We start from the raw sequence: 18,374 nt of genomic DNA, 5'->3' as shown, positions 1-18,374 counted from the left end.
TGGCTCCTCCCACACCCCTCTCTCCGCCTCCGCTCAGTTGCTAAGTCCCTTCTAGTCCACCACCTCCAGGGCTCTGCCGCCATCCTCTGTCCGGGATCCCCTGGAGCATGGGCACTTGTCATAGTCACCTGCTGGCGATGAGCTCCGTGAGGACCAGGTCGAGTCTGTCTCTGTATCTCTGTGTTCCCCGCTCGCGTCGCTGGCCTGGCTCGCAGATGCCCCACCCATATTTACCGAGTGGGCCGTCCGGCCTTCCCGTCGATGCTGGCCTGTCTTACATACCTCCCCGTCCAGCCCATATGGTGGAAATTTAAAAGCAAACCTAACGGCCCCTTTCAGGACCGTAGTTTCCGGTCTGCTCGCTCCCCGAGGACCACTCACTCAGCAGCCCGTTTGTCCTCGGTTAGGAACTTAGTGAGGAGCTGCTCCTTAAGGAGCCCGGGGACCTTGGAGTAACTTGAGGATCCTCTTGCCTCTGCCTTGGCCTGACTGCCCATCCTCCCCTCAGATTCCAGCCCAGGCAGAGGTCAGTCCCACCTCAGGACCTCGGCATGCGCCATCCCCACGGCCTGTGACCATTGTCCCTTTTGTTTTTGCCATGACCGGCTCCTTCTCATCACCGCCCATCAGAACCTGAAGCCTCCCCAGATCGCCCCAGTGAGGTGCCTCCCGACCCACCTTCCTTATCACGTCTCCTGTTTTCTGCACACCGCTTGTCCCCTCCTGGGGGGAAGCGCGTGTTTAATCTGTCCTGTCTCCACAACTCTCCTCCAGGTTATAAGCCCAGCAAAGCCTCCTTGGTCCTCTTGTTTGTGGTGGTGTTGCCCATCCCTAGAAAGTACTGATGGAAAGCTGCTGTCACACAGTAGGGCCTTAAAGGGTACCCTTTGAATGAATGACACTGACAGCCGTTTCTGTTGTCTTCTAGAACTTTCAGCCTGGAGTTTGAAATAGAAAAAAAAAAAAAAGGAGCTATGTGCCTCAAGGCCTGCTGTAGGATCACAGAGAAGCTTCTCAAAGGGTCCCTCGAATGTGCATTCCTGCCACTTCTTCAGGTGAAACTGCTCATCATCGGTCTAGACCAGCCTCAGGGAACCCAGAAGTTAGGCCCCAGATACTGTGAACGCCCTCCTTTCGACTGTCCCTCTCTTCAGCTGTTGTCGTCCGCCAGCCCCTGGGGTTTTGGGCGGAGAAGACCCCCAGTTCACAGACAGGGGTTGGGCTGGTCCCCTCAGTGGGGACACTGCCATTGGCACCACTACGCTTTGACAATAAATTGTTTCATTGGAACTTGGAGAGTCGACTGTCTGCAAAAGAAGTTCCTTTTGGAAAAATTTAGCTCATTTTTCTTTCCCATCCATCCATCCATCCATCTCCTCAACCGTTCATCCAACCATCCACTCTTTCTTTCTCTCTCTTTTTTTTTTTTTAGTATTTATTTATTTGGCTGTGTCAGATCTTAGTTGCTGTGAGAGGGCTTAGTTGCCCCAGAGCATGTGGGATCTTAGTTCCCTGATCAGGGATTGAACCCACGTCCCCTGCGTTGGAAGGCAGATTCTTAACCACTGGACCACCAGGGAGTTCCCTCCACTCTTCCATATATCTATCCACATTTTCGAGCAGACACTCATTCATCCATTCTTTCACTTATTCATCCATCATCATCCATCCATCTATCTCTCCATGCACCCGTCCATATGCTTGTTCGTCCATCCATTCACCCTCTCATCCGTCCACTCATTTACCGCTCATTCTCTCATCCACTTGCCCTTCTTCTCTTCCACACATTCACCCTTCCTCTTATTCAACAAACATTCAGCAGACATGTCTTGAGTTCATGCTATACGACACCCATCGTGCTGCCCAGAGGATCCCGATGAACCAGACCTACGTGCCAAAGTCCTTGAGCTGATGGAGTCTACAGTCAAGCAGAAGGACACGACTTCGGGCTGTGATCGGCACTCTGAAGACAAAGCATGGGTTGTGATGGAGAATGAGGGTCCCCCAGACTGGAGGGCACCTTTGGGGGGGGAGCCTGGACACAGAGAGACCAGGGAGGAGGCCACAGGACAGAGAAAGAGAGAGCCTGGGGAGAGATTTCAAAGGCAGGCTGGCCAGCAGCATGTGCAGATAATTAGGCTGAGAGGGATTGAGAAGGAGGAGGAGCTTCAATTAAAAAGAAAAAGAAAAAAAATGGAGGAGGAGATAAACATGCCTCCTTGAATTTTGCTTTGGATATTTTAAATTATGTACCCTGCTTTGGGATGGGAAGAATCAGAGGCTGGAAGCAGGGATAAACTGCTCAGAGAAGCCTCGATTCTCCCCCTTCTCTGGAGAGGAAAGAAGAATGAGCGGACTGATGACCATCTCTGGCTGAAAGGAAGGGTGTATAACCCTTTGCAGAAGGATGTATTCCTCAATGAGAGAGAAAACCCATCAGAAAATCTCCCACTGGCAGCCCCTCTGTGTTCGCAAGTCCACAAGGGAAGAGGGACGTCAGCCACCCTTGGGGATCCCAGATCAGGCAGGAGGGATGGTCACAGTCGACGCCTGCCCCCTAACCCCGCCACCCTCCTGCCCTCAGTGCGCTTGACCAAGGTCCAGCTACTCTCCCCACCCTGGTCCTCCCCTCCCCTCTCTGAGCAAGCCAAGCCAGCAGGACCAGCCCTGTTCAAACAATGGGAGAAGCCCACATCCAGGCAGAGCGGCAAGAGTGTGGACGGCGGACAGTCTCCTCCCCGTCTCTCAAGTAGCCTTTATCTGTCTCCAGAGCCCAGGTTTTGACAGTTCATCCCAACTTCTGAAAGAGGAGGGTGTTGTTCTCAGCGTTAATGATCTTAGTTCTCGGAGCAGTGATCAAACCTGTATCCTCTGTATTGGCAGATTTTTAACCACTGGACCACCAGGGAAGTCTGGACACCATTTCTAAAGGTCACTGATCAAGAGATGCAACATAATCCTGAAAAATGGCAAGGCAAAATGCGCCATGAAAGATGGAATTACGTCCTTCAACACGTCTAGTTTGTAGAGCAGTTACAGCCTGAAGTTATTAACTTTGTGCTAAAACATATTCCTGTATTGGCTCATAACTCTACTGTTGGGTGTGTTCCCTCATGAATGGAAGCAGTGGAAAAAGTTAAATGGATTCTCAATGGGAAAAAGAACTAAAGCAGTTGGCTATGACCCTTATAAAAACTATATTACAATGTAAATGCACAGAGTATGGAACTGCAAGGAATTTTATAAGCAGATTCTGCAAAAGAAAAAGAAAGAAACTCTTTAAGAACCAAAATATCAAGGACACAGAATTAAAAAGAACCCTTGTCATTTATTTCAGATAATCAGTGAATGATTTTTGTATCTGAGAAAATAGACAAGTTGGGTTTCCAGGAAGCAGGCTCAGAGAAAGACCAGTTTGCAGTGTGTTCACAGGAAGTGCCCCAGGGGTGAGTCCCGGTGGAAGGGAAGGGAGGGGCGGGCTACATGAGGCCTAGAGATGTGATCCTGCCTAATGACAACCTCTGCTCAGCCTTGGGGGTGGGGGGAGGCTCCTCTGGAGCTAGATAGCCCTGCAGAGTGGTCCCCATTTGGCCCAGCATGCCAGACATTTATCCTAGCAGGTTGTCCTGGGAAGAGGTTTAAGCTTGGGTGAGATGCCCTTTGCATATTCACCTCCGTGGGACACTATATGTTAATTACTGCCTTGATGCTCCCTGTGAGTTAGGTTTGTGGTGTCCATTTTACAGAGCCGGAGACTGAGAAGGGAGAAGGTGACTCGCTCAAACTCACACGCGTGTTTGGTAACGGGTCTGAAACATGAGCCCAGTTCTGCCCATCACCCCACCAGCGGGACTCGCATATGCTAGCTGGTAGCCCATGTACATGGAAAACTGTTCCCTCAGGCATCGTCCCTGATGTCTCTCTTCCCTGAGAAGCCCTGGGTCCCTCAACCACAGGTTGCAGAAGGTTGTGGGTGGCGGGATCATCATTTAAGGATCTTGACCTCTGCATATTCGGTGGTGCTGGTGGCGGCCTGGTCCCGAGGCTCCCAGGGCCTCAGGTCTAGGAAACTGAGGGAGGCGTAATGAAGCTCCTGATCCTCCCCTGAGAGGGGGGTGGCCACGGCTGGGGGCAGGTGGGCCACGGGGCTGTCTGGAGGACTCTCATCCTGGTAACCCTGCGTGGAGGGGAAAGAAGGGCATCATATTAGGATAACAGGGTCTGGGGACTTCCCTGATGGGCCAGTAGCTAAGACTCCGCCCACTCAGTGCAGGGGGTCCTGATCAGGGAACTAAGATCCCACGAGCCGCCACTAAACATCCCACATGCCCCATGGAAGATCAAAGATCCACACACCAAAACTGAGACCCGACACAGCCACCTAAAAATAAATAATTGAAAATTTTTTAAGGGATAAAGAGCTGGAAGAGAGCAAGAAGGGTCCACAAGTGAACGTGGAAACTGAACGCTCAGTCTTTTCATCTATTCATTGCGAACATTGGCTGGGCCCCCATTCATTCATTCATTCACTGCTTGAGAGTATTAATGCCTGGCACTTGGTAATCAGTTGCCAGTCTTCTAGATTCCTCACAACAATCTGCTTGGGAGACACTCTTATCCTCATTTATCAGGTGGAGATAAATGAGGGCTGTGGCAATAAAATCAGGCTGCCCTGGTGGCTCAGACGGTAAAGAATCTGCCTATAATGAGGGAGACCTGGGTTTGATCCCTGGGTTGGGAAGATCCCCTGGAGGAGGGCATGGCAACTCACTCCAGTACTCTAGCCTGGAGAGTCCCCATGGACAGAGGAGCCTGGTGGGCTGCAGTCCATGGGGTCTCAAAGAGTCAGACACGACTGAACGACTGGTGTGCTTACACACACATCAGGTGGAGAAATTGAAGCTAAGTGAATGTCCCCAAGCCCGACATTTAATCATTGGTAGGGCCAAGATTTATGCTAGGTCCTTCTGACTCCAGTACTGCCTTAAGGACCTGCTCTCCTGGTGCCAGGCGCTGGATGTTCAGTGAGGAACAAAGAAGATGCCACCCCCTATCTCACGGTTGCAGTGGGGGAAGCAGACATTCAAGCTGTAGTCAGTTATATTACTATCTAATAGGACTGGAATGGGATGGATGTTAGAAGAGGTCAGGGATTTGCTCAGGCCTGGACTGACCTCAGGAACCACTCTTCATTACAGAGTCAGGCAAACACCATCACCAAACTGCATTATAAGCTTTTTTCTTTACTTGTTTTTTGTTAATATTTATCTATTTATTTGGCTACACTTGGTCTTAGTTACAGCATGCCAACTCTTAGCTGCAGCATGTGGGATCTAGTTCCCTGACCAGAAATGGAACCCGGGCCCCCTGCATTGGGAGCGTGGAGCCCTAACCACTGGACCACCAGGGAGGCCCCCATTATGAATGTTATAGTTGAAAGATCTTATCCCGGAAAGAGTTAGCCTTGCCTGAAGAAAATTTGACCTTTTGCTCCAGCACCTGGGAGGGAACCTCTAAGCCCTCGAAATACCATGCCTGATAAGTTTGTCTCAGAACTAGCCTGGTGGTATCTTAGGGACCCCTGAACTTGATTTTGTTGGTAGTACATAGTTATTTTGGGGAGATCCTCGCAGCATCCTGTCTTGGGGAGGTGAGGTAGGAAGTGGGGGCAACGTGGATCTGGGGTCCAGAGAGAAAGGAGGAGGGCCCGGTTGGAAATAAATGCAATCAGTAAGGTGGATTAGTGGTCCTTGGCTCTCGAGAGAGGAGACAGAGGGCAAAAGGGAGGGGCTCCCAGGTCATTGGACTGAGTGGCTGTGTTGATGGGTTGTTGTTTTAGTTGCTATGTCTGACTCTTGGCGACCTCATGGACTGTATCCCACCAGGCTCCTCTGTCCATGGTACTTTCCAGGCAAGAATACTGGAGTGGGTTGCCATTTCCTCCTCCAGGGGATCTTCCCAACCCAGGGATAGAACCCATGTGTCCTGTGGCAGGCAGATTCTTTACCAGCTGAGCCACCTGGGAAGCCCCATGCTGATGGGACCCAAGAGGAAAAGTCTGTGTGGGTCGTGATGCCTGCGCACCTGAGTCATCACGAGGACTGCGGCCATGGCAGTCAGCCAGGTGGGGAGTCAGGCAGCTGGGATCCTGAGGGACCGAGGGCTCACCACTCACCTGGGAGGTGGGACCCAGTGTGCAGGGTTCATCCTTCTCACGGGCTGCCTTCCTGCAGGTCTTCACTCTGAGAGGGGAAGCCAGGACCTCTTAGCAGCCCAGCTGGCTCAGAGCTTGGAGGGCGGCTATTGCCCCCCTCCTAACCCCCTCCCCATCCCCACTTGAGGCTAGAAGGGGCTGGGACTTCCCCTGGCAGGCCAGTGTCCATGGTTAAGACTTGGCACTTCCCACCGCAGGCTCGATTGCTGGTCGGGGAACTAAGATCCCACATGCTGCGTGGGGCAGCCAAGAGATAAGAAAGCTTAAGAGAGAGATGGGCTAGAAGGGCTGACCAAGGCCAAGAGGTAGGGCACGCACCTTGTCTCATGATCTTCATAGCGACAACGGGCATCCTTCACCGATGGCTGGGGTGCACGGTGGGGAGAGACCCTGCTCCGATTCCCTGACCCATGACCCAGTTCTCCAAAGCGCCATACCATCCAGATTCCTCCAGAGCGGGCCCTCCAGGGATTCCAAGGCCATCCCCTTCCCCACCCTGCACTCGCCCTGCCCCCAGAGATGACACTCACCTGAACAAGATGAGGCAGGAGCAGAGGCTGAGCAGGCCAGCGGCGCCAGCTCCCCCGATGGCCCCCAGAACAAATTCCCCTCCAAGCCTGGGCTTCCCTGCAGACGAGAAAGATTTAGGGTGACTCCCCTCCAAGCCCCAGGACCCACGTGCCCCCTCCTCCAGTAGAGTTTGAGCTCTCCTGTCCTCAGTCCCCAGCCAGCCAAAGAACAGTTCTCTGCCCCCACCCCTGCCTCTCAACCCTCCCGCTCAGGCCCCTCTCCCCACCAAGCGTCATCTTCTCTAGGATGACTCCTGTCCCCTCTAAGCCTCTCCCCCGCCCACCGCCTACAGCAGACCCCTGACCTGGCAGCAGCAGGACAGACCCGCTCCGGGCCCCATGGACATTCAGAGCCTCACAGCTGAGGCTGAGGCCGGAGCTGAGCCCCTTGCGGAGGCTCAGGGAACTGTTGGCCCAGGGCCCGTTGGAGCTGGAGGCGACCTCGAAGGAGGCGTTGCTGAGCTCCCCCGCCAGCAGCCCCTCGCCCAGCCACCAGCGCAGGGAGGGGGCCGGCCGGGCTCGAGAGGAGCAGCTGCAGCGCAGACCCTCATCCTCCTGGGAGCAGGAGGGGCCCAGCAGCTGCGGGGGTGCTGCGGGGAGGGAGGAGAGTCAGTGGTGTCTGTCCCCTCCCTGCACCCGAGTGTCCTCTCCCCGGGGGGTTTTCCTCCCGCCGCCCCGCCCCCCGACCCCCCTCACTCTGCACAGAGAGATGCACAGAGATCCACAGGGAGCCCCGAGGGTGCTGAGCTCGGCAGGTGAGTTCGCCTTCGTGGCCCGACTCCACTCGGGGCAGGTACAGGACCCCAGGGCTTGAAGGATGTGAGGGGCTCAGGGTCCGGCTCCCCTGGAACCAGCTCAGTGTGGCCGGGGGGTTGCTGTCGGTGTCGCAGGCCAGGCGCAGAGAGTCTCCTTCCAGAACAGGAAGAGATGAGCCATTCCCCAGGTGTTTCAGCTCTGGAGAGAGACACACACACAGAGACAGAGAGAGACAGAGACACAGAGAGACAGAGGGGCACAGAGAGCTGAGCCCAGACTCTGAAGCCCTGTCTCTATTTCTCTATCCTGTTTATTTTCTTCAAGTTGCCAAGAGATCCCACAAGTAGCTTTTTAAGCAGCTTTATAGAGATATAATTTACAAACCATACAACTCCATTTACATACCACTTGAAAGTCACTCGGATAACCATCACCACAGTCAATTTTAGAACATTTTCCTGACCCCCTCCAAAACACTCCGCACCCCTCAGCCATCTCCCCCAATCCTTCCATTACCCCAGCCCTATGCGACCATGACTGTCTCTATAGATTTGCGTCTTCTGGATGTGGCGTGTAAACATCCAGCTTTTTCCCCTCAAGGTGATGTTTCTGAGGTTCATCTACGTGTATCCGGAATGAACGGGGGGGTGGGGGCAGGGGGCGGCTCTCCCTTCTCTGTGATCCCTGCCATGCTCCATGGCCCTCCCTTCCTACCTGTGCCAATTCCTCTGGAGATGCTGATAGTCAGCTTCTGGGGAGGATCTGGGGGGCAGAGACGCCACGGTGAGGAGGGATTCAGAGCTGCCCCTGCCCCAGCCCCCTTCCCAGGGCCCCCCACACTTCCCGGAGGCACAGAACCAGAAGCAAAGCAGAACAGGACCCCCCAAGCCCCTGGCCTGGGGTCACCAGTGCCTGTTCCCAGCCCTGCAGTCACCCTGCGGCCCTGGCCCAGTGCTCACAGGACACATTGAGCGTGACAGTCCTCTCCGCGCTCACAGAAGCCCTGCGGAAGGTCACCCGGCAGGTGAGGCTGGAGCCGTGATCCTGCGGGCGGGGGGTGAGCAGGATCTCCGAGGAGTTATAGGCCTCCTTGGAGTCCAGTCCCGGGGGTCTGAGGGCAGCCCCGGTCCAGGAGATGGTGGGGGGCGTGGCCCAGTCACAGGCCTCAGGCAGGGAGCATTTGAGGTGGCTGCTGGAGCCGGACTCCAGGGGCTCCTCGATGTGGACATCGGGGGTCCATGTTAGCGCTGGAGAGGAGAGACGGAGAGGCCAGACCCCGAGGGGGACCCCTGTGTGTGCCCACCCTGACCTGACTGTGGGCCACTGTCCCCCACCACCCTCAGAGATGGAGGGGCAGGGTCCATCCTTCCCACCCTCCCTGACCTCGGCTCTTGGGGACCCTTCCGTACCGATCACGTTCACAGTGAGCTGGTTATTCTTGTAACTGTGTTCTGCAGCTTCTCGTGTCAGCTGAAAATAATAGTTTCCACTGTCCCTCTTGCGGGCCTCTGCGATGCCCAGGGAGCAGTTGTTGGCCCTGGGGTCCCCAAGGAGGTGGAATGGGATATTTCTCTTCTTCTTTCCACCCCGGGCTGAGTTGTCTGTGGCCACAAGGATGTCCTCTTGGAGTCTATCCCCTTTCCGGAACCATGCCCCGTAAACGCGTGTGGACTCGGCCCGGCCAAGTGGGGGGTAGGAGACGTTACAGGGCACGGAGACGCACAGACCCTCCTGCACTGTCACTGGTCCCCGCACTTGCAGCTGGTATAGTGATTCCTTCTCCAGGGACCCTGGGGGAACACAGAGGCTCAGCTGCAGCCCCAGCCCCAGCCCAGGACCCACCCTCCCCACGGCCCACTCACCCGCCCACAGCAGGGGCAGCAGCAGCAGCCTCTCCATGTCCAAGGGGCCAGGAGTTCCCAGGGCAGTCCAGTTTCTGGACCTGCCTGTCTGTCCGTGAAGGAAGCTCCAACAGGAAGGGGAGAGTGACCATCCACAAATGAGCAAAAGAAGAAGCTCAGAGTTGCCAATGTCTGATAAACGTCTCTTCTGACTTCTCCTTTCGTGCTTGGACGTTGCTGGGCAGCTCTAATTCAGGACGCAGCCACCCTGGGTGAGCCTCAGGCCACTGGGGCTTTCAAGGGAAATGGGTGGGGAGGGTCTCCAGAGGCAGGGATGCAGTCATTCATTCATTTGCTAGGCAAATGTTGACTCCATGAAGGAGCTAAGGGCAGAGGAAGGCGAGACCTCACAAATCTTGCCTCACTGTTTGTGCGACCCCAAACCCAGGATCCCCGAAGGACACAACCTCCCTGCCTGTCCTGGGAACATGTCTGTGTCCACAGAAGGCCTCCAGCTCCACAGTAGGAAGTGAACTATTTACACAGGGCCCCATGCTCTGAAGGGCTTCCCAACTGAGGTCTGATGCTCTAAGGGGGTCATCTTGAAATTGCTAATAATTTTGATCTTGGACTTTTTGTTCTGTAAGTGAAATCTCATGAGATAAGGAGCACGCACCTGGGGAACTAGAAGCTTGGATCACACCAGGTTGATCCAGGGACAGCCTAGATCAAGAGACAGGTTCTCAGCCCCCTTCCCGCCTCCATCCCCCTACTCAGGCTTAGAGAGAGTGTCTGGAACATGCTGTGTTGAGTGCCTGTGAGAGTCTACACTGCTCACCCGCCCACCCAACTCCCAGTCAAACCTGAGGAATTAGACATTAGCTAGTAAATTAAAAACACTGTGAAGAGGGACTTCCGAGGTGGTCCAATGGCTAAGACTCTGGGCTCCCAATGCAGGGGGTTCAATCCATAGTCTGCTTGGGGAACTAGATCCCACATGCTGCAATTAAGAGTTGACATGCCGCAATGAAGATCAAAGCACTAAGAGCTGGCTCAGCCAGATAAATACATGAATATATATGCATTATAATTTATTATTAGTATTTATTATAACATATATATATATATGCACAGGGCCACATACTCGGAAGGGGCCTATGTTTTAAAGTAGACTGCTGGTTGCCTGGGGCTGTGGGTGTGACTGCTCAAGGGTGTGAGGTCTCCTTTTGGGAGAGATGTAAAAGTTCTGGGACCGGATGGTGGAGAGGGTGGCACACCATCATGAATGTACTTTGTGTCCTGGAATTGTATACTTTAAAATGGTGAAAATGGCAAATTTTACGTGATGGGTATTTTACAACTATTTTGGGTTTGTTTTTTTTTTAATTTGGCCGCACTGCATGGCTTGTGGGATCTTAGTTCCCTGACCAGGCATTGACCCTGTGCCCCCTGCAGTGGAAGCTCTATGTCTTAACCACTGGACTGCCACCTGGGAAGCCCTCATATTGGATTAGGACCCCCCCCCCAATGACTTCACCTAACTTGATCACATGCAAAGACCTTGTTTCCAAATAAGGTCCCATTCACAGGGACTGGGGGTTGGGACTTGAACATCTTTTGTTGGGGGTGGGGGGACACAAACCTATAACAGGCCCCCAGTAAAAGCACTGGACTCCAAGGTCTATGCTCCATCTGTGTTTTCACACATCGCCGCTGGGTGTATTGGTCAGCTTTGAGTTGCCCTAACATACCACTCAGCTGGTAAAGACTCCACCTGCAATGCAGGAGACCCTGGTTCAATTTCTGGGTCAGGAAGATCCCCTGGGGAAGGGATAAACTACCCACGCCAGTATTCTTGGGCTTCCCTGGTGGCTCAGACAGTAAAGAATCTGCCTGCAATACAGGAGACCTGGGTTTGATCCCTGGATTGGAAAGATGCCCTGGAGGAGGGCATGGCAACCCACTCCAGTAATCTTGCCTGGAGAATCCCCATGGACAGAGGAGTCTGGTGGGCTGCAGTCCATGGGGTCGCAAAGAGTCAGACACATAAGGGTGGGATCCTTATACAATAGGATTAGTGTCCTCATAGGAGGAGACACAGACAGGAGCATTCTCTCTGTCTCTCACTCTCTCTGTCTCTGCCACGTGAGGGGACAGTGAGGAGGCAGTCATCTCCCGGCCAGGAAGGAGGCCCTCGCCAGGCGGACACCTTGATCTTGATCTTGGACTTCTGGCCTCCAGAACTGCAAGAAAGTACATTTCTGTGTGTTTCCCCCCCACACACACATTTATGTTGTATATGTATGTGCACAGCATACCACACTCTGGGCAGCTTATACAACATAAATGTGGGGAAAAAAAAAAAAAACACACACAGAAATGTACTTTCTCACAGTTCTGGAGGCCAGAAGTCCAAGATCAAGATCAAGGTGTCCGCCTGGCGAGGGCCTCCTTCCTGGCCGGGAGATGACTGCCTCCTCACTGTCCCCTCACATGGCAGAGACAAAGAGAGTGAGAGACAGAGAGAATGCTCCTGTGTCTCCTCCTATGAGGACACTAATCCTATTGTATAAGGATCCCACGCTTATGACTTCAATAACCTTGCTCCCTTGTCTTCCTCTCCAACTACAGTCATGTGTGGGGGTTAGGGCTCCAACATATGAACTGGAGGGGACACAACTCAGTCCATAGCAGCACTGTCCACAGTGTAAGAGGCCACCGGAAGCATGTGCCTGGTCTCCCCTCTATAGTGCCTTGGGCAATTTTTCCTTTGAGGATTCTATTCTATTCTATTTTCTATTCTCTTCTATCCTATGGACTTCCCAGGTGGCTCAGTGGTAAAGAATCCACCTGCCAATGCAGGTGGTCTGGCCTCTATCCCTGGGTTGGGAAGATCCCCTGGAGAAGGAAATGGCAATCCACTTCAGTACTCTTGCCTGGGAAATCCCATGAGCAGAGGAGCCTGGCCGGCTACAGTCCATGGGGGTCACAAAAAGAGTCAGACAGGACTTAGTGACTAAACAACAACAACAATATTCTATTTTCCCCTTTGGCTGCACCACATGGCTTGCAAGGTCTTAGTTCCTCCACCAGGAATCAAAATCGGAGCCCAGGCAGTGAAAGTGCAAAGTCCTGAACACTGGCCCACTAGGGCATTCCCAGGTATGCAGATTGTTAATGTGTATCCTTCTGTTGTAACAAACCATCAGTATAACAAATTCTCTGAATTCTTTAAGTCCTTGCAATGACTCATCAAACTTCAGAGTGGCTTGGGGGGATCCCCAGAAGAGTCTGTTTCCCTCCTCAGACTGGTGCAAAAAGCCATGGTTTCCCTAAGTGGGGGGAACGGTGCCCACCTATGAAGGTCTGTCCAACCTGGGGACCAGAACTCACGTTCTTGGGTGCCACTCGCTGCCCCCCCCTCCCCACCCAGCCGCTGCCCCACAATCATGAGCTCTCACAGAGCCCAGAGCTTGTGTAGGATGGTGAGTTGCTGACCAGGAAAACTGCTGAGTTTATTACAGATACTAGAACTACAGATACTTTTAAACAGGGGAAATGCAGCCTGAAAATGCACAAATGCTCAGTTCCTTTTCATCTCTGGCTAGTTCCTCACTTTACTTCCCTATTGCTTGGTCTCTCGAACAGGAGGCGACATCACTTTTAACTGAATGGCCCCTGCTGGTACCAAGCTGCAGCATGTCCCTCCTGTTGCCCTTGCTACTGTGTCATCTGCACCCCGGGCTGGGGGCCATAGAGAGCAGCCCTCGGGGGACAGGCTCTCAGGAGAAGGAGCACTCTGTCTCTGCTTTGTCTTGTTTTGAGTCAGTTTTCCAATTTCTGCTGAGTTGCAAAATGGGCCCAGAATACTTCCCTTCTTTCAAATCAAGTAGACTGTTCATTGCTTGTCCAATAGATGGCCAGAAAGATGGGGAGCGGGGAGATCAGCCGCTGGCAGGATTCTAGGGAGACCCAGGGCCACAGGGCATGGACATTTAGTGGGTGCTCAGGACCCAGGCGTCACTCCAGGTCAGGAACTCTATTCTTTCTCTGCTGCAAGAGATGTCATTGCCTCTGGGTCTCCTTGGGCTGAAAACTACTTTCGGCTGCCTGAATATAGTGTTCCACCCCTCTCGGGAGAAATAGTAGGGTGGAGAGTGTACCCCAGATGTGTGTGTATGTAAGCTCTTGCACGTGCCTGCAAGTGTGTTTGGGGCCCAGGACAGCCCATCTCAAAATATGCTTCAGGACTTCCCAGGTGGTCCAGGGGTTAAGAATCCACCTTCCAGTGCAGGGGACGTGGGTTCGATCCCTGGATGGGGAACTAAGATCCCACATGCCACGAGGCAACTAAACCCACAAGCCTCAACTAGAGAGAAGCCCGTGCAGCTGAGACCTGATGGAGCCAAAAACAAATGCTTTTTAAAAAAGAAGAAAAAAATGGCGAACATAAGACACTCTGACCCCCCTTTCTTTCTCCCTGAAAGCAGGAAATAAATCTCTCCTGTGAAAGGAATCCTCCCCACACCTGGAAGGAGGACACCCTTATCAGCAGACATAGGGAATCAAGCCGAGAAGCCTGAGTAAACAAACCTTCCTGTGCTTAGTCACAGACATGTCCGACTCTTTGTGACTCCATGGACTGTACCCTCCAGGCTCCTCTGTCCATGGGGATTCTTCAGGCAAGAATACCGGAGTGTGTCGCCATGCCCTCCTCCAGGGATTCTTCCCAACCCAGGGATCAAACCCAGGTCTCCCGCATTGCAGGCTTATTCTTGACCATCTGAGCCACCAGGGAAGCCCAGACCAAGCCTTGGTTTCCTGTCACAGACTAAATTCTCTTTAGATTCTCACTAATTGGGCCCCCGAAGCCTCTTTATCCTGCTAACTCCTCACAGATTTATTGTTTCTTTGCCTGAAAAGTATAAATGCTGTCCGAGTTGGCCACTTCTTAAGTCCCATCCCAGGTGGAGGATTCTAAAAGACAGTGTCTGTGATCGGCTGAATAGCAGACCCCCAGAGACATCCCGGTCTTAATCCCTGGAACCTGTGACTATATTACCTTGCCAGACAAAAGGCCTTTGCAGCTGTGATCACGTTCAGGATTTGGGGATGGAGAGATTCCCCAAGTGGACCCTCACTGTGATCACGGTTTATGAGAAAGAGGCAGAGGGAGCTCGGACCACAGCGGGGGGAAAGGAGTAGACGGCAACGCAAGAGATTGTAGTGATACCTTCAGGGTTTCCCTGGTGGCTCCCTGGGGAATACCATGGACAGACGGGCCTGGGGGCTGCTGTCCAGGGGGTTGCAAAAGAGTCAGACACGACTGAGCGACTGAACAACAAGTGACACCACCACCCAGACCTGCAAAAAGCAGGGAGGCGATTCACCTTAAGATCCCCTGGAAGAAACAACAGCTGCCAACACCTTGATTTTATCCCCCTGAGACTCCCTTTGGACTTTTGCACTCCAGAACCATAAGACAATGTATTTGTGTTGTTTTAAGTTGAAATTGAAGCCCTGCTCCCTTGAGAGGCTCCAGGGGAGAACCCATCTTCCTGCCTCCTGGCCCCTTCCGCCATCTGCAAAGCCAATGGCGTAGCTTTCTCTGCCTGACTCTGCTTTCATCTGCTTTTCCATCACACGTCCTTCTCTTCTGCGCTCAAATCTCCCTCCGCCTCCCTCTCAGGAAAATCCTTGTGGTTACATTTAGGGCTGACTCAGGGAATCCCCAATAATTGCCCCATCTCAAAATGCTTAGCTTAACCACATCAGCAGGGTCCTTTCTGCCACAGAAATTACCATCCACAGGTTTCCAAAGATTAGGACCTGGATGCCTTTGAGGGCTCTGCTCTTGCACATAAATATCGTATGATCCCCTTTATATGAAGTGTTCAAACTGGGCAAAGTCACAGGGGCAGGAAGCAGATTAGTGGTGTCCAGGAGCTGAGCGGAGAGCGGTTTGGGGGGTGACTGACTGTTTAACCGGTTTAGGGTTCCTGTTTGGGGGTGGGGGAAGGGATGAAAAAGTTCTGGAGTGAGATCGCAGTGATGGTTGTGCCGCATTATGAATCTGCCAAATGCCACTGAATTACATTCTGTAAGATGGTTAAACCGTGAACCGTACATTATGGATTTTTAAAAAATGGAGCACAGTTGATTTACAGTGTGTTAGTCTCAGGCGCACAGCAAAGTGACTCAGGTAAATATATACATAGATATGTTCTTTTTCAGATTCTTTCCCATTACAGGTTAGTACAAAATATTGAGCAGAGCTCCCTGCGCTAGATACAGTAGGCCCTTGCTGTTTGCCTATTTTATATACAGTAGTTCACAGCTGTTAATTCCAAGCTCCTCATTTATCCCTCTCCCTGCTTTCTTCTTTGGTAGCCATAACTTTTTTTCCCCTGGCAGGTGGATTTCTTTACCACTGAGCCACCTGGGTCATGTATGAATCATGTATGGATGTGAGAGTTTGGACTATAAAGAAAGCTGAGCACTGAAGAATTGATGCTTTTGAACTGTGGTGTTGGATGAGTCTTGAGAAAGGAGAAAGGAGATCCAACCATTCCATCCTAAAGGACATCAGTCCTGAATATTCATTGGAAGGACTAATGCTGAAGCTGAAACTCCAATACTTTGGCCACCTGATGTGAAGAACTGACTCCTTGGAAAAGACCCTGATGCTAGGAAAGATTGAAGGCAGGAAGAGAAGGGAATGACAGAGGATGAGATGGTTGGATGGCATCACCGACACTATGGACATGAGTTTGAGCAAGTTCCAGGGAAGCCTGGTGTGCTGCAGTCCATGGAGTTGCAAAAAGTCGGACAAGACAGCGACTGAACTGAACTGAGCCACCTGGGAAGCCCAAGATGGCCATAGGGAACTCCAAGCAGAACTTGAACATGGTTGAACATTCAGGGCAAAGCCACAGAGCAGCAGGTATAGGTGATACATGTGTCTTGGGACCTGGTCACGTGACTGGGCTGCACCTTCTGGCCGTTAGATCCCCTTCTCCTGAAAGAGGGCTAATGCCACACCCAACCTTACTTCATAGTTCATCACAATTCAGAACTGAAGAGGCAGCTCCATGAATCTTATTGACCAGCTCACTTTCCTTTCCTTGTACATCTGTACTTCAGTGTGGATGTCGTTGACAGTAAGAAAATGATTTCTTTACTTGTCTGGCTATTCTGCTGACCCAGAGACAGGGCCCCATGCTAGTTTCAGTCGTGATTCCAATGCTGACTGTTGTGTTGTTGGGCCCTGGGCTCTGCTAGAGTATTTCACCGGCTTCGGCACCCACAACATCCACCCCCGCCCCCGTCCCACCACTATGCCAAGGGAATGAGGTTTATGTCTACCCCAAGTTCTGTGCCAAGGAAAAGCCTCTGGGCTGGGAATTGGGGATCACTGGGCTCAACTCAAGAGTTCTCCTTAGGAGAAAAAAATATGGCTTTGGTGATCCCTACTCTGATCCTCAGTTTTCTTTTCTGTAAAATGGGAATTTTTAGCAATTGATTTAACAAACATACCAGACCCTTCAAAATAATTTACAAATATTAACTCATTTAATATTCATGATGGCCCTATGAAGCGGATATTATTAGACCCATTTAGAGCAGAGGAAATTGAGGCACAGAGAGGCTATGCAAGCTGCCCAAGGTCACACAACCGGCAGGACTCCACCGGGTTGTCTCACACCAGTCTAGGCGAGGAGGCCTTCCTGAACCAGCGGGGTGGTAAATTTGAGGTCCTATCCGTCCTCACCCACCAAATATGCGCTCTGGGAGGTGCACGGAGGCATTTAATGAACACTGTGGAATGAAGGGATAAGTGGGTATCTTAGCATGGCCACATCCCTTTGTGACCACCTGCGCCCTGCTGCCGTGCTCTGTTCGGGGAATTTTATTCGTGGTCAGGGCTTCAGTCCCAGTAAACCCGACCCTCAGGGCGAGCTGGGACCCCCAAGGAGATCGCGGGCTTGGGCTGAGTAGAGGATAGAAGATAACTCATTCACGTCGGGGCACGGGCGCCCCCTAGCGGTAGAGTCCTACTAAGACAGAGCCTCCGGGAAGCAGGAAACGTTTGCTTTGGGCCGAATGGGATCTGGCATCTCAAAGTGCGTTGATAGCGGTTGTATTAGGTGGCAGTGTTTGAAAATCAGTGTATGATGCTGGCTGCCGTCTACCAGTGGCTTCCAAACTTTTCTTGCTGCTACTGCGAAGTCACTTCAGTCGTGTCCGATTCTGTGCGACCCCATAGACGGCAGCCCACCAGGCTCAGAAGTCCCTGGGATTCTCCAGGCAAGAACACTGGAGTGGGTTGCCATTTCTTTCTCCAATGCATGAAAGTGAAAAGTGGAAGTGAAGTCGCTCAGTCGTGTCCGACCCTCAGCGACCCCATGGACTGCAGTATTCCAGGCTCCTCCGTCCATGGGATTTTCCAGGTAAGAGTACTCAAGTGGGGTGCCATTGCCTTCTCCTAAACTTTTCTTACCGTGATGCAAAGCTATTGCATCAACATAGTCTGGCAAAATACCACTCTGTGATACATGGTATTCTCTACTGTTCTATTCGTATTTTTAAACACTGGTCAGAACCCTTTAAATTGATTCCCAACTCTGTAATGGGTGCCCATCTGCACGCATTTTTTTTCCAGCTCATAAAAATTATCATGGAGAAAGTGTTAGCACCCAGATCCGACTCTCCACTACCAGGTCACCGCTCATTTACCTCTGACTTCCTGGAATCTTGGCTCTGACAGTGCAATGCAATTGCTCTTCAACACCGGGTGCCCCACAACTGTGCCACCTGGCCCCTTTGGAGTCACCCTTTTTGGTGACAAGGACCATGGGGAGCTGGCACCTTTGGCTATTCCTTTCACTATCTACGTCCTAAATGGAAGTTAAAAGCGGGTCTTGTATCTCTACTAGTTCAATCAGTCTCGTCTTGGCTTTGACCCTGTGTGGAAAGTGTGTGCTTGACTGTATT

General features: G+C 52.2%; 2 protein-coding genes across 8 annotated transcripts in view; one reads left to right on the top strand and one right to left on the bottom strand.

Annotated features, from left to right (window-relative positions):
• VRK3 (VRK serine/threonine kinase 3) overlaps window positions 1-1,244 on the top strand; it is a 36,883-nt gene extending 35,639 nt beyond the window's left edge. For 5 of the 7 annotated variants that reach the window (XM_068992422.1, XM_068992424.1, XM_068992426.1 and 2 more), the window contains one exon: window positions 929-1,244. The gene's annotated coding sequence lies outside the window, so the exon portion shown is untranslated. Of the gene's footprint in view, window positions 1-55; window positions 135-928 lie in introns of those variants that run through there. The other 2 variants (XM_068992427.1, XM_068992423.1) reach the window with 1 other exon arrangement.
• Window positions 1,245-3,985: 2,741 nt separating this feature from the next.
• SIGLEC11 (sialic acid binding Ig like lectin 11) lies at window positions 3,986-9,438 on the bottom strand. The gene is made up of 9 exons (XM_068993111.1): window positions 9,402-9,438; window positions 8,949-9,329; window positions 8,499-8,786; window positions 8,254-8,301; window positions 7,480-7,737; window positions 7,089-7,373; window positions 6,745-6,841; window positions 6,176-6,242; window positions 3,986-4,177 (listed from the first exon to the last, which is right to left on the bottom strand). The coding sequence occupies exons 1-9, from the start codon at window positions 9,436-9,438 to the stop codon at window positions 3,986-3,988; spliced, it is 1,653 nt and encodes a 550-aa protein (XP_068849212.1).
• Window positions 9,439-18,374: the final 8,936 nt, after the last annotated feature.

This window comes from Capricornis sumatraensis, chromosome 20, assembly GCF_032405125.1.
Source record: "Capricornis sumatraensis isolate serow.1 chromosome 20, serow.2, whole genome shotgun sequence".
NCBI lineage: Eukaryota > Metazoa > Chordata > Mammalia > Artiodactyla > Bovidae > Capricornis > Capricornis sumatraensis.
This window is presented reverse-complemented; position numbering and strand designations above follow the sequence as displayed.

What these genes read in the sequence shown, in the direction of transcription:
- SIGLEC11 (XM_068993111.1), bottom strand. Translation starts at nt 9,438, where the DNA reads ATGGAGAGGCTGCTGCTGCTGCCCCTGCTGTGGGCGG. An exon ending in CTCCAGAGGAATTGGCACAG is followed by an intron (nt 7,738 to 8,253) that starts GTAGGAAGGGAG and finishes GTCTCTCTCCAG; the next exon opens with AGCTGAAACACCTGGGGAAT. An exon ending in CACTGGGTCCCACCTCCCAG is followed by an intron (nt 4,178 to 6,175) that starts GTGAGTGGTGAG and finishes CCCTCCACGCAG; the next exon opens with GGTTACCAGGATGAGAGTCC.